The following is a 14033-nucleotide window of genomic DNA, read 5'->3' as shown; positions in this document are numbered from 1 at the left end:
TGATGCGTCGAGGTCGCGCAAGAGAGGAGAGGTCGCGACTGGTGTTCCATGACCGCGACTCGCGATGGGCACCAACTTCCTTCCTTCCATATCTTGGAAGATCGACACACACGTGTGGGCCGCTTGCAGAGTCGTCGGTTGACGGTACGGGCCGCTCCGCTGATATCGGAGCGAAGCGAAATGGTCGAGACCGGCCGTTTCTGCATCCGACATCACTCCCAATGGGAACGGCAGTTCGATACTCGCAGATCCTGACGTTGAACCCGAGTTACACTCCATCCCGCTACCACTCGTACTGTACTCGARCATCGGGTGTATCGTTGGGCATGGTGCTAACCTGTTCTGCCATCTGCCCGCTTGAGCTGTCCCGTGCGAGATGCTCTCGGTGATACCGTGAGGGTAGTACTTTCCTGTTTCTCACCTGTTGATATAGTTGATTGTGATACTTTACCGGCGGTCGTACTTGCTCCCTACTTTGACTGATGGATGGGGTCGATGTAGGATAGCAATAGCTGACTGTCGCCTTTCCTCCAGAGATTACTCGGACACTGTGAATGGTGAAGCTCGAGTTGTGGGAAAGTTCGAGACGCGGGCCAGTTGACGTACTGACTGAGTGAGTTGCATTCCGCTATCAATGAACGACTTCCCCTCCGAACAACGATGTTGCACAAATGATGTCTATAAGAAGCAAAGTTCTTCCGCTTCGATCAAGCTCCACCACATCTCTCATGTTCCCACGTGCCATCACCCCAAGTCCCTTCTACCCTTCCATCTCCATCCTATCAATCATCACGTCTCCAACGCATCCAACACAGAAAAGATCGCCGGAACCTGCCACCACACAGCCGACACCCAGGGGTCCGCTAGTTCACCACCCCTCAGCCAGCTATAGAGCCGACCAGGTAACATCCCAAGTACCATCCGCAAGACAAGACGGTTGCTGTAGGTCGTTAAGTATCCGCCGCTTCTGGTGAGGTTCGAATGGAGTAGGACGGTTGCGATGGTGTTGATCGCGATGGCGAATATTACGGCGATTGCGGTGCAGATGAGTGTGGTGGTGCGTCTGATCTGAGCGATTTGCGGCAAGGGAGCAGGATGCTGGTGGTCGACGCGGATAGCTACCATTGCTGTTGCTGTTGGTTGCGACATCTTGGATCGGGGGATGAACTCTGGAAGTCTTTTTTGCTGGTGTCGGGAGTTTGGATGATATAAAGGCGTTGCGATTCTTGAATCAATGTTCTCTTCGGTGGGCCGTAGCGAGACTCAGAGAAGCAATATCAAGTGCGATGCTGGTTGTGTTGTGGACTTGTGAGGTACATTCAACGACGAAGTTGAAGTCCAAAGGTCGGGTGGGCTGAAGAGGGAGGAGCCACTGTGCGGTAAGAAGGCAGGAGTGGTCGTCCGGCAAGAACCAACAACTTTATCGGCAAGACTTCTGATCTTCAATACAGGCACGTTCAACAGCTGCGTTGACACTAGCCTACTGCTATTCTTCTTCTGCTTTTTGTAAGAGTATGGTACTGCGACGACTTACCAGAACTGTCAACACGAGCATTCTTCGACAGATCCAGAGTCTTAAAAGATCCTTTTCACGAACTGGAAGACTCGTCCCCGATGCAGCTTCTACGACTGGAGGTAGTAGGAATCTCTCCGTTAGTAAAGGCATTCGCCAGACTGCTGAGAGATCATGTCGAAAGGCAGATCTTGTCGRAGAAAGCTCATGATGACGCTCTGTAGTCAGCGGTCGACTAGATAGAACCCGAATCCTGACCTTATCTTGAGTTTGCTTGGAAGAAGAAGGCTTGGTCGAGCAGAGTGTGTGAGGTTCAAATTCTCCATGCCAGAGCCGTCGCCAGTCAATTCACCAGCACAATCATTCATCTCAGAGCTGAACTCGAGATTAAGGTCATGGAAGAGTGATAGATGCCGAACAAGTTTGAGGGACCATGCTTGAGAGGAAAATGAGAGCATCGCAATACTTCCGGCCGATAAGAACTGTTTGTTTCGACCGATCTGCAAGCGGTCGCGAGTCACAAGAGGATGTCCACCAAAGATGGCTTTGAAGTGGACTAAGCCTTGTAATTGGCATGGTTACAACTCACCACCCCTGGAATGTAGGCAACTTCAATCGTCCCAACCAAGCCTGACTCTCCGGTGTTCTCGTCTTTTTCTGTTGCCGTTTCACTTGGCAGACGGTGTTGCATATCAGCAGAGCTACTGGACACCTGTATGCTTCCGTTCAAGTGAGATTTCACGGCGCGGCAGACCTTCATGCTGCGCATCACGGTACCGTATGGAAACTCTTTCAATAATTTTCGAATCCTCAGATCGAGTGTGAATGGGTTCCCGTCCAGCTTCATCATGACAAGTCTGTTCATGGAGGCTAACGCGACGGGCAGTTCCATCACTTGATTCTGCGAGATCGATAGACATTCTAGAGAGACCATCGAGTCGATGGCTGGAATGAATCTTATCTGGTTATTGTCCAAGCGGAGTGTGCTCAATCCAGGCATTGACAACAAAGCGGTGGGAAACCTGCTTATCTGATTCGATTCGAGATTAATGATTCGCAGACCTCCCAGATGGCATGTACTCATTGGTAGATCCCTGAGCCGGTTGCCACGCAGGATAATTGTAGAGATTGCGCCGATTTGCCTCATACGGTCAATCCATTGTGGGCGAAGTTCTCTCAGCTGCTTCACACTAAGATCAACTATCTCTTGGCTCAGTATGATCTCAACACGAAGTGCGCGTAATGTGGTGATGATGGGAATGACCTCGGGAGTAGTAGGATTCAATGGACCATGCTCGTCGATCACCGGCCATTTACGATCGTGTAGATGTTGTAGCAAGTCCAGTATGTGCTGGAGACTCTCGATGATCATGAGAGGACTCACTCCTCGGTGTTGAACGGCCTCATAACGATGCCACCATGAGTCGCATAGCGTGGTAGCGAGATCCTCGCAATACTGTATTGAGCTGTGCATTAACAGCGCTCCGAAGACTCCAGTTGATTCGCCAACCGAGTGCGAGCTCAGTAGACGGCTGCTTGACCGCAGACCAACTAGTAGCATGTTCTGCCTGTGGTTGAAAGTGTTCGCATCGCTTTCTCTTTGCGCGTTTCTCGTAGCAGGATAAGAAACCTCCACCATGAGACATATGGCATCCAGCGTCAGACCTGCTTCACGTAGCAATCTGGAAGGGGGGAGCGGATCTACGGGATGTAGCTCAGGCATGGCCATGAAGTCTGCGTAATGTGGCATCGAATCCGCGTTTGCAGGCCCCGCAAGTGTTGACAGGGTGCTGCGCTCGGTGGCATATTTATTGGCACTCTCGTTCCGATATGCATCAGAGTACCGCAACTCAGACAGCCCTATAGGTAGAGCAATGACCGACAAAATCGAGATTGCGCTCAGAGAGAGTTTTGACAGCTCCGACCATGCACTATGTCTCGAGAATGAAGATCTGAAGGACATGAGCTCCGAGCGATGTTGATTACGCTGATATACCCATGCCTGGTTCAGAACTTCTTCGAAATCAGAATCATGCAAACTCAAGCGATGCTCTGATAGCGGGAGATATCCCTCTCCCATGTCGCGGCTGGGTTGTGCATCGTAGAGGGAGGTGAGAGAATATTCGGGGCCAGGGTCGTTTTTGAGGCGCTCAGACAGCTCACGGAGGTGTTGCTCCACAGAGTCAAGTCTAGCTTCCAAGTCACCGTCAGAGGACAGCCGTGCAGCAATGTGGTTGGTCAGTTTCACCGACGATTGCTGTACATTTGTGGTACGAGTCCTGCTTGAGATGTCAGCTTATAGGTGCTCATATCAACGCATTCATGACACACTGGGTGAGAATGTCCAGTTGCATATTCCAGCAGGTATTCTGCCAGGTAAGTCTCCCGAGAAGGTTGGTAAGATGGGTGACATCTTCAACTTTTACGTCTGAGGGTCCTGGCCGATTCTCTTGGAGTTTGAATATAGGAACGATTGCATGATGCAACTCATCGAATAGGAGAACTGCATTCGTGAAGGATGTGACCAAAGAGCTAACAGAGATTAACGCGGCGCGATCCACCGAGAATGTGTTGTTGGTAAGCTGTCGGTGCAGCTCCCCAAGAAACGCGACACTAGATTGAGCACCTTGGTGTAGCATCGTCGCAAGTTCAAGGATCTCATGGTGGACTAGTAGGTATTCTGAGAGGCACCCCTCTAGAGTCTCGGCAATTCTCCGCAGGCCTGCAATGCAAGCTGTCGCACCGATGCGCTCGTCCTTCCCAATCTCTAATGAGCGTCGCGTGTGCAGGTAGTAGGTGTTATATTGTATGTCTGTTTTAGTGTGAGCACTGCCGGGAGTGTGTGCATGATGGCCACTTGCCGTTATTGATTTGGTCTCCATGGATATCACCGTTCTGAACTCGAGCATATCCTCCAGCGATAATTCCTTCGTATCTATGACCTGCCATACTTTTCCTCTCGAGAGAAATAAACCACGTCTTGTAACATCAGATTTGCGTTGTAAGGCTGCGCCTGCAACGAAGATGTGGCGTCCAACATCACTATTTTTAACTCTTTAGCGAGCGAGGCAAGATGGACTCAACGACTGGTGGAGGTGGCAGCGTTCCGTCCAACTTACAGCGCCTTTTTGCATCGGAGGTTGTTACGCTACACTCACTTGTTAYGCTACACTCACGTTGGTACGCGCCGTTTCAGCCGTGTGGGACATGCGAGTGTAAACTCTTCGCATCGCCGAGCGTATGCACACTGCACAAAGGTCCTAAAAAAGCCAACATGCTTCTCTGGTCATCCAACTGTAGTTTGATCATTGTCATCAAGGAGGGTATTGTGTGAAAATTGGCATTCCACTGAGCATCTGCCTGCGACGTCCCATACCGCAAGACCGCATGTCGTGCCAGGCAGATGGCATCGACGAGTGTTGACCCCATTCTCAAACTAACCGCCCGACGATGAGTAGGCCGTTGGGTCATCGAAGAGCTGGATGTACCATCGAGTGATGTCGTTGATGCTGCGAAGGTTCACAACAAGACGCGCCTCGTTTCGTACGAGCTGGAACTAGCGCGGTCTTGGCATGCCCATCCTCTCAACCATTCCGGCTCCTCGGGCCTCTTCTCCGATGGCATGACATCCCCACACCTGCTATCATCTAGCTGTCACGGAGAGCTCCCTCCGTACCAAGCTACGCATAAGATTGGTTTAGCCTGCCGCCTTTATATGGACTGCACACCTTCACCTTAGCCTGAACTGCCTTGATAGTGTAGGTATCACTGTCCTCGTCAACTCTTTGACCACCCTTTCCCCTTCTTTCTACTTACCACCCCACAATCATGGCCGTGAAGCACAAGGACTTTGACGTGGAAGACGTCCTTTCCCGGCTCACAGTCTCAGAGAAGATTGCACTAGTATCTGGAACTGATTTCTGGCATCTGGCTGGAGTATCGCGTCTGGGCATACCCGCGATACGAACTTCAGATGGGCCAAACGGCGTGAGAGGAACCAAGTTCTTTAAAGGAGTTCCGGCGGCCTGTCTGCCTTGTGGTGAGATATGCCGTCTAACCGCTTATGAATCATGACTGACATGGTCCAGGAACTGCCCTAGGAGCGACATGGGATGTTGATCTCATCCGCAAGGGTGGCGAGCTGATGGGTAAGGAGGCTATTGCCAAGGGCGCCTCTGTCCTACTTGGGCCAACTGTCAACATGCAGAGATCACCGTTAGGTGGAAGAGGATTTGAGTCCTTTTCTGAAGATCCTGTGCTTGCCGGAAATCTATGTGCCGCTTCTGTGAATGGTATTCAATCTACCGGCGTGGCCGCCACACCCAAACACTTCGTATGCAATGACCTGGAAGACAAACGTATGTCTAGCAACAGTATCCTGACGGAACGAGCACTACGAGAAGTGTACCTTCTCCCTTTCCAGATCACGCAGCGAGACGCAAAGCCAATGGCGATGATGACTTCCTACAATCTGGTAAATGGACTTCATGCGAGTGAGAATCCTAAGCTACTTCAACACATTCTTCGAGAGGAATGGGGATTCGATGGTCTTGTCATGTCAGATTGGTTTGGCATCTACTCAACCACGGAAGCAATCAAAGCTGGGTTAGATCTGGAAATGCCTGGCCCGTCGCACCTCCGAGGCATGCAGCTAGGACTGGCGATGAGCTGTGGGAAAGTCTTGAAGCATCATCTTGACGCACGAGTCAGGGAAGTGTTGAAGCTTATTAAGAGACTTCTTCCGCTGCAAATCGAGGAGCGCGCAGCGGAGAAGACTATCGATTCTCCTGAGACGGCAGCACTTTTAAGATCGATCAGCGCTGGAAGCCAAGTGCTATTGAAAAATGAAGGCTCCATATTGCCATTCAAGAAGGATAAGTCGACTGCCGTGATCGGTCCAAACGCTGCATTTGCAGCCTACTGTGGTGGTGGTTCTGCATCTCTTCTTCCTTACTACGCAGTAACTCCATTACAAGGCGTCCAAGCCAAGGTGAAAGATGTACGTTATGAGCTTGGTGCCCCAGGCTGGAAACGTCTGCCACTTCTCTCCAACGTAGCAAAGTTACCTTCTGGCGAGCCTGGTCTGACCATGAAGATCTTTTTGGAACCCCCCTCGGAGGCCGAACGTACCCCAGTGGATGAGTTGACGATCACGGAGACGACTGTCAGTCTGTTCGACTACAAACATCCGAAGGTGAAGGGTCACCTTTTCTATGGAGACATTGACACCACGTTCACACCAGAAGAGAGCTGCGAGTACGAATTCAGCTGCTCCGCCGCAGGTACAGCAAAGATCTTTGTTGATGGCAAGCTGGTTGTCGACAACATGACGAAACAAACACCAGGCGACTCCTTCTTTGGGAGTGGGACGAGGGAGGAAGTCGGGTCGATCCAGCTCGAGGCTGGCAAGACATATGTCGTTCACGTCGAATTCGGTACCCTACCAACCATTACCTTCAAACGGGATGGCGTAACTTCTTTCGGAGCTGGTGGCTTGAGAATTGGTTGCTACCGAAAAACCGACTACGAGTCTGAATTGAAGAAAGCAGTTGATGTTGCAAAGCAGGTCGACCAAGTTGTACTTGTGATTGGACTTAACGGAGACTGGGAGTCCGAAGGGTACGACAGGAGTCACATGGATCTCCCACCAGGCTCTGATGAGTTGATCTCAGCTGTTCTTGCTGCGAACCCGAATACTGTGGTTGTCAATCAGTCTGGAACGCCTGTCACCATGCCCTGGGTTGATCAGGCGCCGGCGATCTTGCAATCTTGGYATGGTGGGAATGAAACTGGTAATGCGATCGCAGATGTCATCTTCGGAGATGTCAACCCTTCTGGAAAGCTGAGCTTGAGCTTCCCAAAATGGAATGAAGATAATCCTGCGTTCCTCAACTACACCAGTGACGACAACAGAGTTATCTACGGAGAGGATGTCTACATTGGCTATCGTTTCTATGAAAAGATTGGGAAGGAGCCTCTTTTCCCCTTTGGGCATGGCTTGAGCTACACCACCTTTTCTCTCAAAGACCTCAAGATTGTAGCCTCTGATGATCATGATGAGGTCGTTGTCTCAATCGATGTCTCGAACACGGGGAGCGTTGCTGGCGCAGAGGTCGTGCAGGTCTACGTTTCGCCCGTAGCGCCCAGCATTGTTCGTCCGAAGAAAGAGCTGAAGGGTTTCGCCAAGGTTCAAGTTCCAGCTGGCGAGACCAGAAAGGCTGAAGTGAAGCTGTCGAAAAAGTACATCACCAGTTTTTATCATGAGGGGAGAGATGCGTGGGTGTCGGAGAAGGGGAAGTACAAAATTTTTGTTGGTAACTCCAGTGCCGGCAGGATGGAAGAGGACGAATTCGAAGTAGGAAATACGGTTATCTGGAAGGGTTTGTAGGGTCGGGGAGTGAATGGTATGTCCATTTTCGCATATCAGTGATGATTTCATGATCACCTAACCGACTTTTGCACCGAGTGAGACGACACTCAATCGAGGAACGGCGAATGTGAAGCTTCTTGGCTCTTCATTTCGTGAAATGAGGACGACTTCCACGAACAGATAGTTGCAAGCACAAGCAGAAGTTGCCTTGCGAAGGAAGAAATGTCTCTTCGACCATTTTCTGGGTGCTGCAGGTAGGGCGGCCATTTTCCATTTCACTGGACGTTGAATGTCCCTTGCACGTGCAAAAACATTGCTTGAGTGAAGCTGATGGGCGGCAGCTGGAACAATGTAGCTTCATTTCTTGATTCACTTCTGCACAATTCAGTTGGGCGAAGTGTCACACGCACATCTAACAAAACCCCCTCTAGTCTCTTCTTTCGGACCATCAACCTGCACCCTCCTTGCAGAAACTTCAACATACGCCATGGATACTTGGGTCGACCCTTTCCAGCCTGAMCCGCTGCAGTACGCCGATGACTGCCCATCCCTGCCCTCGACCCGACCGCATGGCTTTCCACACATCATCGACATCAACAGCTACATGCACATAGAAACCGATCCTGAAAAGCTCACATGTGCGGACGGCGTGGCGACGTTCCTATGGAACTGGGACAAGGAACAGTTTCGCCGATTCTTCGACCTCACTGAGCAGACCGTCCACATCTATCTGGGTGCTCCGGACGGTGTTGTCAACGACATGGTCATTCATCGTGCTGGAAAGAAAGTCTCGGTATGTCGCAATTAGCTCCCAAATATTGACCATGTCAAAGGCTGACGTTCTATAGGCTGGGTACCGCGTGAAAGAGAGGCCCGGTATTCCGAAACGTGACTTTCTAGTCGCTTTCATCGTTCAAGAGGATGGCGCTTGGAAGCCGGCAGAGTGGAACTCGTTGGGCAGTGAAGGCTATGAACGAGATCAAATTCTGGATCTTGGACGGACGTTCACTGAGATGCTGTTACTTTACAAGTTGTGGATCACCCGCGATCCCTCCACTTCGAAAATCAGGGTGATTCGGTAGGAACGGGGGGGGTGGCGGAGTAGGAGACAAGCTGACGGGGCGATGAGGCGAGATCATTCGATGAACCAGGCTTGTGAGGATGTACTGTCAGGCGACAGTGAGTRGAGATAACTTGAGAAGTCCCCGAAGTGAATGGCGGCATACTAAGTAAGCACCGTGCCGCGTTCCTCTCTTCTGTGTCGGGCAGAATCGGCTTGTCCTACAAACACTGCTTGGGCGAAAAAAGTTGCCAAGTCTCCAACCTTCAATTGTTTCCTCTCACTTTCACCCCATCAACGACAACATGAGTGACTTCGTCGACGACGAGGCTCACTACCGCGACGACTGCCCGTCTCTGCCGGCGGACCGTCCGATAGGCTTCCCACACATCATCGACCTCGACCACTATGAGCTCGACGATCCAGGGTACTTCAGCCCTACTTGCGCGGATGGCGTAGCGACGTTCCTGTATAACTGGAACAGAGAGCAGTTCCGTCGCTTCTTCGACCTAACTGAGGAGAGTTTCGAGCTGCGCTACGATGCACCGGAGGGCTGCGTCAATAAGATGTGCATCACTCGCAAGAAGAACGTTGTCACAGTGAGTCATGGAGCCTCTCCCTCTCTTCTGTTGTTACTGCCACTGACGACCGGTGCAGGTCTGTAATTTCAGTCAGGGATACTACGAGGGAGTCTACGATCAGCGTGATCCGGAGGTCACCTTCGTCATTCGCAATAGTGGCAGATGGGAGCCACAGTCGTTCCGTACGACCTGGGGTGAAGGAACAAATTCTGAGCATGTCGAAGAACTCGGAAATCTGATCACGACCAGCATGCTAGACGAGAAGATGTGGCAGTTTACTTCGTCCACTACAACGATCACTGTGACTTATTGGGGATCGACAGGCCAGGAAGCGTACGTGACCCATCAGCGTGCTTCTGCGAGCGATGATCACTAAACAAAGATCTTGCCTGATTCCCCTAAAGCGAGCTCATAATCAGGCTCATCATTTGGGAAGAGCAAAGCAAGCAGTCCAGGACTGCCTGAATGCAGCAAGTATTATGCATTCTCTTGCGATAAGGCCGAAGCATTTCTTCGGCTGAAAAGTGCGTTCAACTCAGATCTCTCCCGTTCGATCATGAGCTTCATCGTTTTGGTCATCTATCGTCTTGTGCCTCCAGCCTCTCGTGCATTTCTCTGTTGGGCGCCTCTTTTCCGTAGTGTGGCCAGTGGGGATGCGCCGAGCCCGCGACAAGGAGTCTCGTCAGAGTGTCCGTCATAAAGTAGAGCATTAGAAGAGCGGGTGACATTGAGTGCTCCAATTTCACATGAGCAATCCAATCAAGGAGCTTTGCCATGGCTGAAGACCGATGGAAAACACTGAGCTCAATCTTCCACGATGGACGCAGCACGTCAGAATGTGTGCAGGCAAACAACAAATAATTCAGGCACCGAGTCACAACAAAAGCCGACCTGTCAGAGAAGACCGCAACACCAATGACTGTCTTTCTCACACAACAAGAGCACCACACTTCAAGACTAAACGGCAGGTTTTCCCCGGCAGCAATGTCAACAGCACAATAGACCCCTCGCTGATAGTCACCAATCACAGGCCGTTCAATATGACCGACCCACGGATTCACGAAGACATGCGCATCGGGATCTCGAAGCTCGCCATCCAGATCGCCGCACATGAAGAGTACCATGAAAAGCTCACGGTGGAGATTGCTCGGCGGGAAGAGAATGACGGCGAAGTGGAGGAAGAGAAGTTGGAGATGGCCCGAGTCGAGGCACAACTTCGGACCATGAGGCTGCTGAAGGGAGCGAAGGAAGTGGAGATGCAGCTGGGAAAGAGTGCGGCTGGTGCTTTTCTTGGGGAGAATATTGGGAAGTGAGTGTGGATTGCCGAAGAAGCATGGAAATGTGTGCAAAGCCGATGTATTGATGGCGATAGAGAATGGTTGGAAGTGCGCCGAGATACTTGGAGATTCACCCACGGCTTGCAGGATACGATGCTGTACATGGACAGATTGCGGTCGGACAAGCTTTTCATTTGAACCGGCCAGTTTGAATGCATAGATTCTGTCAATGTTGCTCGTCTTTCTTCCGCAGCGACTTTACTGCCACAGTCAAGACAAATCGGTCCTGGATAATGGGAATGGGAATGGGAAGAGGAACCAAGGAACGTGAACTTTGAGACTCTCCCTTCTCGCACTAGCAGCGGTGTCGTGTCGGGACGAAGCTAGCGAACAGATAGCCACAAGCGAAGAAAGACGCAGGCTTTGTGGAGAGCTTCATATCTTATGGGACAATCGTATTAGGAATTTTTCCACCGTAGAAGGCATAGCATTCTCAAGTAAACCAGTATTTCCTGGAAGAAGTCCTACACAAACCCTAACCCTAATCTTCTCGCAAAAAGGGGCATATCTCAGGTATATTTCGGGCTTGGCATGATCCCATGTGATTTGTTCCAGCCTGACCTGAGGACGCTTTCCTTTTCACAACGACAACACGACCGAAAAGACACCCTTTAACAAGATCTTCGGCTCTCTACAATGACACTCTTTTCGGCGGTCAAAGCTACCGACTCGYGAGCGTGGTGTCGTTAAAGCACGAGGAGAGCTGCCAAGCTTCAATTTCACCTGCTCTTTGTCATTCGGGCCGTGCGATGATACAGTCTATGTTACGGCTTTACTTTCGTACAGGAGGACAACCTGATTCCCGGTCTGCCAGACTTGCTCGCTCATCGTGCTGAGAGCGTTCTTCTGGCTCTAATACCTGGGACGATCTGGCAATCAATTTTGCAGAGTTTGGCCATGGCTTGCAGCGTGGAGCTATCATCTTGACGACGAGGCTGACATTGGCGACATATGGAAATGCCGGTTCAGAGCATATTGAAGGTCTTGAAATGCCATCTGCTGTTCGACTGCTCTACCACCCAGCCATGCTAGATCGATCCATACATAGAAGTAGTTCGGTGAAGCAACACAGAAGACTGTGAAGATGTTGGCGTGCTATCCCCTTGCCATGAATGTAGCCATAGCCCTGATTTGGTGCGGGATTCACCGACTGGGAATGTTCAAGCTGCTACCAAAGCTCATCGACTTCTCTAAGAGGCTCAGTCAGGCAAAAGACCTTTTCATCTCCACGGCAGAAGCGATGCTGATTGAGATCCATCYCACGGAACAGGACCATGGTGAGGCCGTCGAGTGCTCCCGTGGTCGGAGCTTCTCGCTCATAGCCTCACGGATAAACAACAGATCCGACTGTTCGAATCTGGCGTTTGAGTGAATGCGGGAAGCAGGCGTTGCAAGGAAACCATCTTGCCAGCAGAGAGAGTCCAGGGGTCTCCGAGCCGCTACCCTGACCCTTGGCATCATCATCGTCATGAGGCAGACCCCGTTTGCTTGGTCTCGATCTGGTCTGCGGCCAGAAAAACAAAGCCAGAGCCTTCTTTGACACAATTACTGACAATTTGAATTTTCTATCTGACGAAGAAAGTAAAGCTACGGAAAATCTGGGAAGGGTTCTCCTCGACCGGGAACGCACTGGGGCTCGGTGCACAGAGCCAGCAGCTACCACCGCGTCAAGATACGAGGCGTTGCCGAACCAGATAAATAGGCCCTGAGTGGGTGAATTGACACCCGAAGTGCAAACCCGCGGTTGGAAAGACTGGCGTAGCTGTCGTGAGATTGAAATAGGTGGCGTGTTGCCAGTGTACCACTACAACTTCGACTTCCCACTCTTCTCCTCCTCCACCTGTTGCCGATATCTCTTCACACTCTCCCACGCCTCCTCCCCGTACGGTCCCATCATAATACCATAATCCTTCGCCTTCTCACTACTCGCTTGTCTCACCGCATATCTCGCCGCGATCCCTTGACAAATGATCGCTCCGCGATACAGACCAAAAGCATCTCCCCAAGTGAGTTCCTTTGGCTCATACTTCCACGGCACGACCGCATGATACCACTCCAAAATCTGGTCCCTGGTGGGTAGCCCAGGAGTTCTTCCCTTCAAGAAAGCATCACTTCCTCTGTAAGCGGCCATGGCTTTTGCATCTCCAGGCTGGTTCTCTGCCGCGGCTGCATGTGCGTATGGCGCTGTGAGATTGACCACATCGCTCAAGGGATGTCCGATTGTGGCCATTTCCCAGTCCAAAACTCCAATCACATATGGTTCTGTCTTGTGGAAGACCACATTGTCGATCTTGTAGTCTCCATGCACGAATGTACCGCGATCTTGCGGCTGCGTCTCTTTCTGTCCAAAGAACTTGACCATGTCGTCGTAGAAAGGGATCTTGCCCACTGGCTCACCAGTCTCAATGTCCTTCGTCTCAGCCTGTGCCAAACTCAACGTCGCAAAAGTCTTCAATTGGCGGTTGTAAAAGTTGTTCGGCCTTCCAAAGCTCTCCATGTTTACACTCTTCGGTGGTGTCCTGTGGTACTTTGCCAGTGTTTCCACCGCGCTCTTCCACATTGCCGTACGGTCCGCAGGGCTGACATCCGGCATGGCGGGGTCGGAAAAGATGCGTCCGTCCAGATAAGACATGATGTAGAAGGATGTTCCAACAATGGAATCATCTTCACACAGACACATGGCTTTCGGGACTGGGACATCGGTCGATTGCATGGCGTCTATAATGCGGTACTCTCGGTCGACCTGGTGGGCAGTCTTAGAGAGGAGCTTCCCCGGAGGCTTCTTTCGCATAACATATTTCTTGCCGATCGAGTCTGTGAGGAGGTATGTTGGGTTGGACTGGCCATAGCCGAATTGTTTGACATCGAGAGGGGTTTTGATGTCGGGGACGTGCTTGTCAATGTATTTGGAGAGACTATCCAAGTCAATGGGTTGTCGTATTGGACCGGCCATCTTCACGGCTGTGTAATGAAAGAACTACATGTCTTCGGCGAGATGAGATGGTTGTATGCGGTACGCTGTAAGAGCGGAGCTGCCGAGGCCGAGGTACGAAGCATGTTCCACGCGCTTCACCCACAATGAGCTAGGCTGGATTGGGCGAGCTAACAGGCATTCTATAGCCTGTTCAGAAGGTGTTCATCCGGATGTCTTCATGCATGAATACCTTGTAGT

The 14033-nt window shown here is 51.2% G+C and overlaps 6 protein-coding genes; 4 read left to right on the top strand and 2 right to left on the bottom strand.

Annotated features, from left to right (window-relative positions):
- Nucleotides 1–2069: 2069 nt before the first annotated feature.
- On the bottom strand, nt 2070–4462 carry RCC_04986 (uncharacterized protein; the record flags this gene model as incomplete). XM_023770262.1 has 3 exons in its annotated part: nt 2070–3792; nt 3845–4325; nt 4375–4462. 3 exons carry the CDS (start codon nt 4460–4462, stop codon nt 2070–2072), a joined length of 2292 nt encoding a protein of 763 aa, XP_023626030.1.
- Nucleotides 4463–5341: 879 nt separating this feature from the next.
- RCC_04985 (probable Probable beta-glucosidase I) lies at nt 5342–7901 on the top strand (the record flags this gene model as incomplete). XM_023770261.1 has 2 exons in its annotated part: nt 5342–5552; nt 5602–7901. The coding sequence occupies 2 exons, from the start codon at nt 5342–5344 to the stop codon at nt 7899–7901; spliced, it is 2511 nt and encodes an 836-aa protein (XP_023626029.1).
- A 469-nt stretch (nt 7902–8370) lies between these two features.
- Nucleotides 8371–8965, top strand: RCC_04984 (uncharacterized protein; the record flags this gene model as incomplete). XM_023770260.1 has 2 exons in its annotated part: nt 8371–8676; nt 8732–8965. 2 exons carry the CDS (start codon nt 8371–8373, stop codon nt 8963–8965), a joined length of 540 nt encoding a protein of 179 aa, XP_023626028.1.
- A 283-nt stretch (nt 8966–9248) lies between these two features.
- RCC_04983 (uncharacterized protein) lies at nt 9249–9900 on the top strand (the record flags this gene model as incomplete). XM_023770259.1 has 2 exons in its annotated part: nt 9249–9542; nt 9601–9900. 2 exons carry the CDS (start codon nt 9249–9251, stop codon nt 9898–9900), a joined length of 594 nt encoding a protein of 197 aa, XP_023626027.1.
- Nucleotides 9901–10312: 412 nt separating this feature from the next.
- On the top strand, nt 10313–10837 carry RCC_04982 (uncharacterized protein; the record flags this gene model as incomplete). XM_023770258.1 has 2 exons in its annotated part: nt 10313–10488; nt 10555–10837. 2 exons carry the CDS (start codon nt 10313–10315, stop codon nt 10835–10837), a joined length of 459 nt encoding a protein of 152 aa, XP_023626026.1.
- A 1828-nt stretch (nt 10838–12665) lies between these two features.
- On the bottom strand, nt 12666–13814 carry RCC_04981 (probable Phosphotransferase enzyme family domain protein; the record flags this gene model as incomplete). The annotated part of the gene is made up of 1 exon (XM_023770257.1): nt 12666–13814. The coding sequence occupies one exon, from the start codon at nt 13812–13814 to the stop codon at nt 12666–12668; it is 1149 nt and encodes a 382-aa protein (XP_023626025.1).
- Nucleotides 13815–14033: the final 219 nt, after the last annotated feature.

The sequence above is a fragment of the Ramularia collo-cygni genome (assembly GCF_900074925.1).
Source record: "Ramularia collo-cygni strain URUG2 genome assembly, contig: RCC_scaffold07, whole genome shotgun sequence".
In the NCBI taxonomy this organism is placed as follows: Eukaryota; Fungi; Ascomycota; class Dothideomycetes; order Mycosphaerellales; family Mycosphaerellaceae; genus Ramularia; species Ramularia collo-cygni.
The sequence above is the reverse complement of the archived record's forward strand: the minus strand, read 5'-3'. Positions and strand labels throughout refer to the sequence as shown.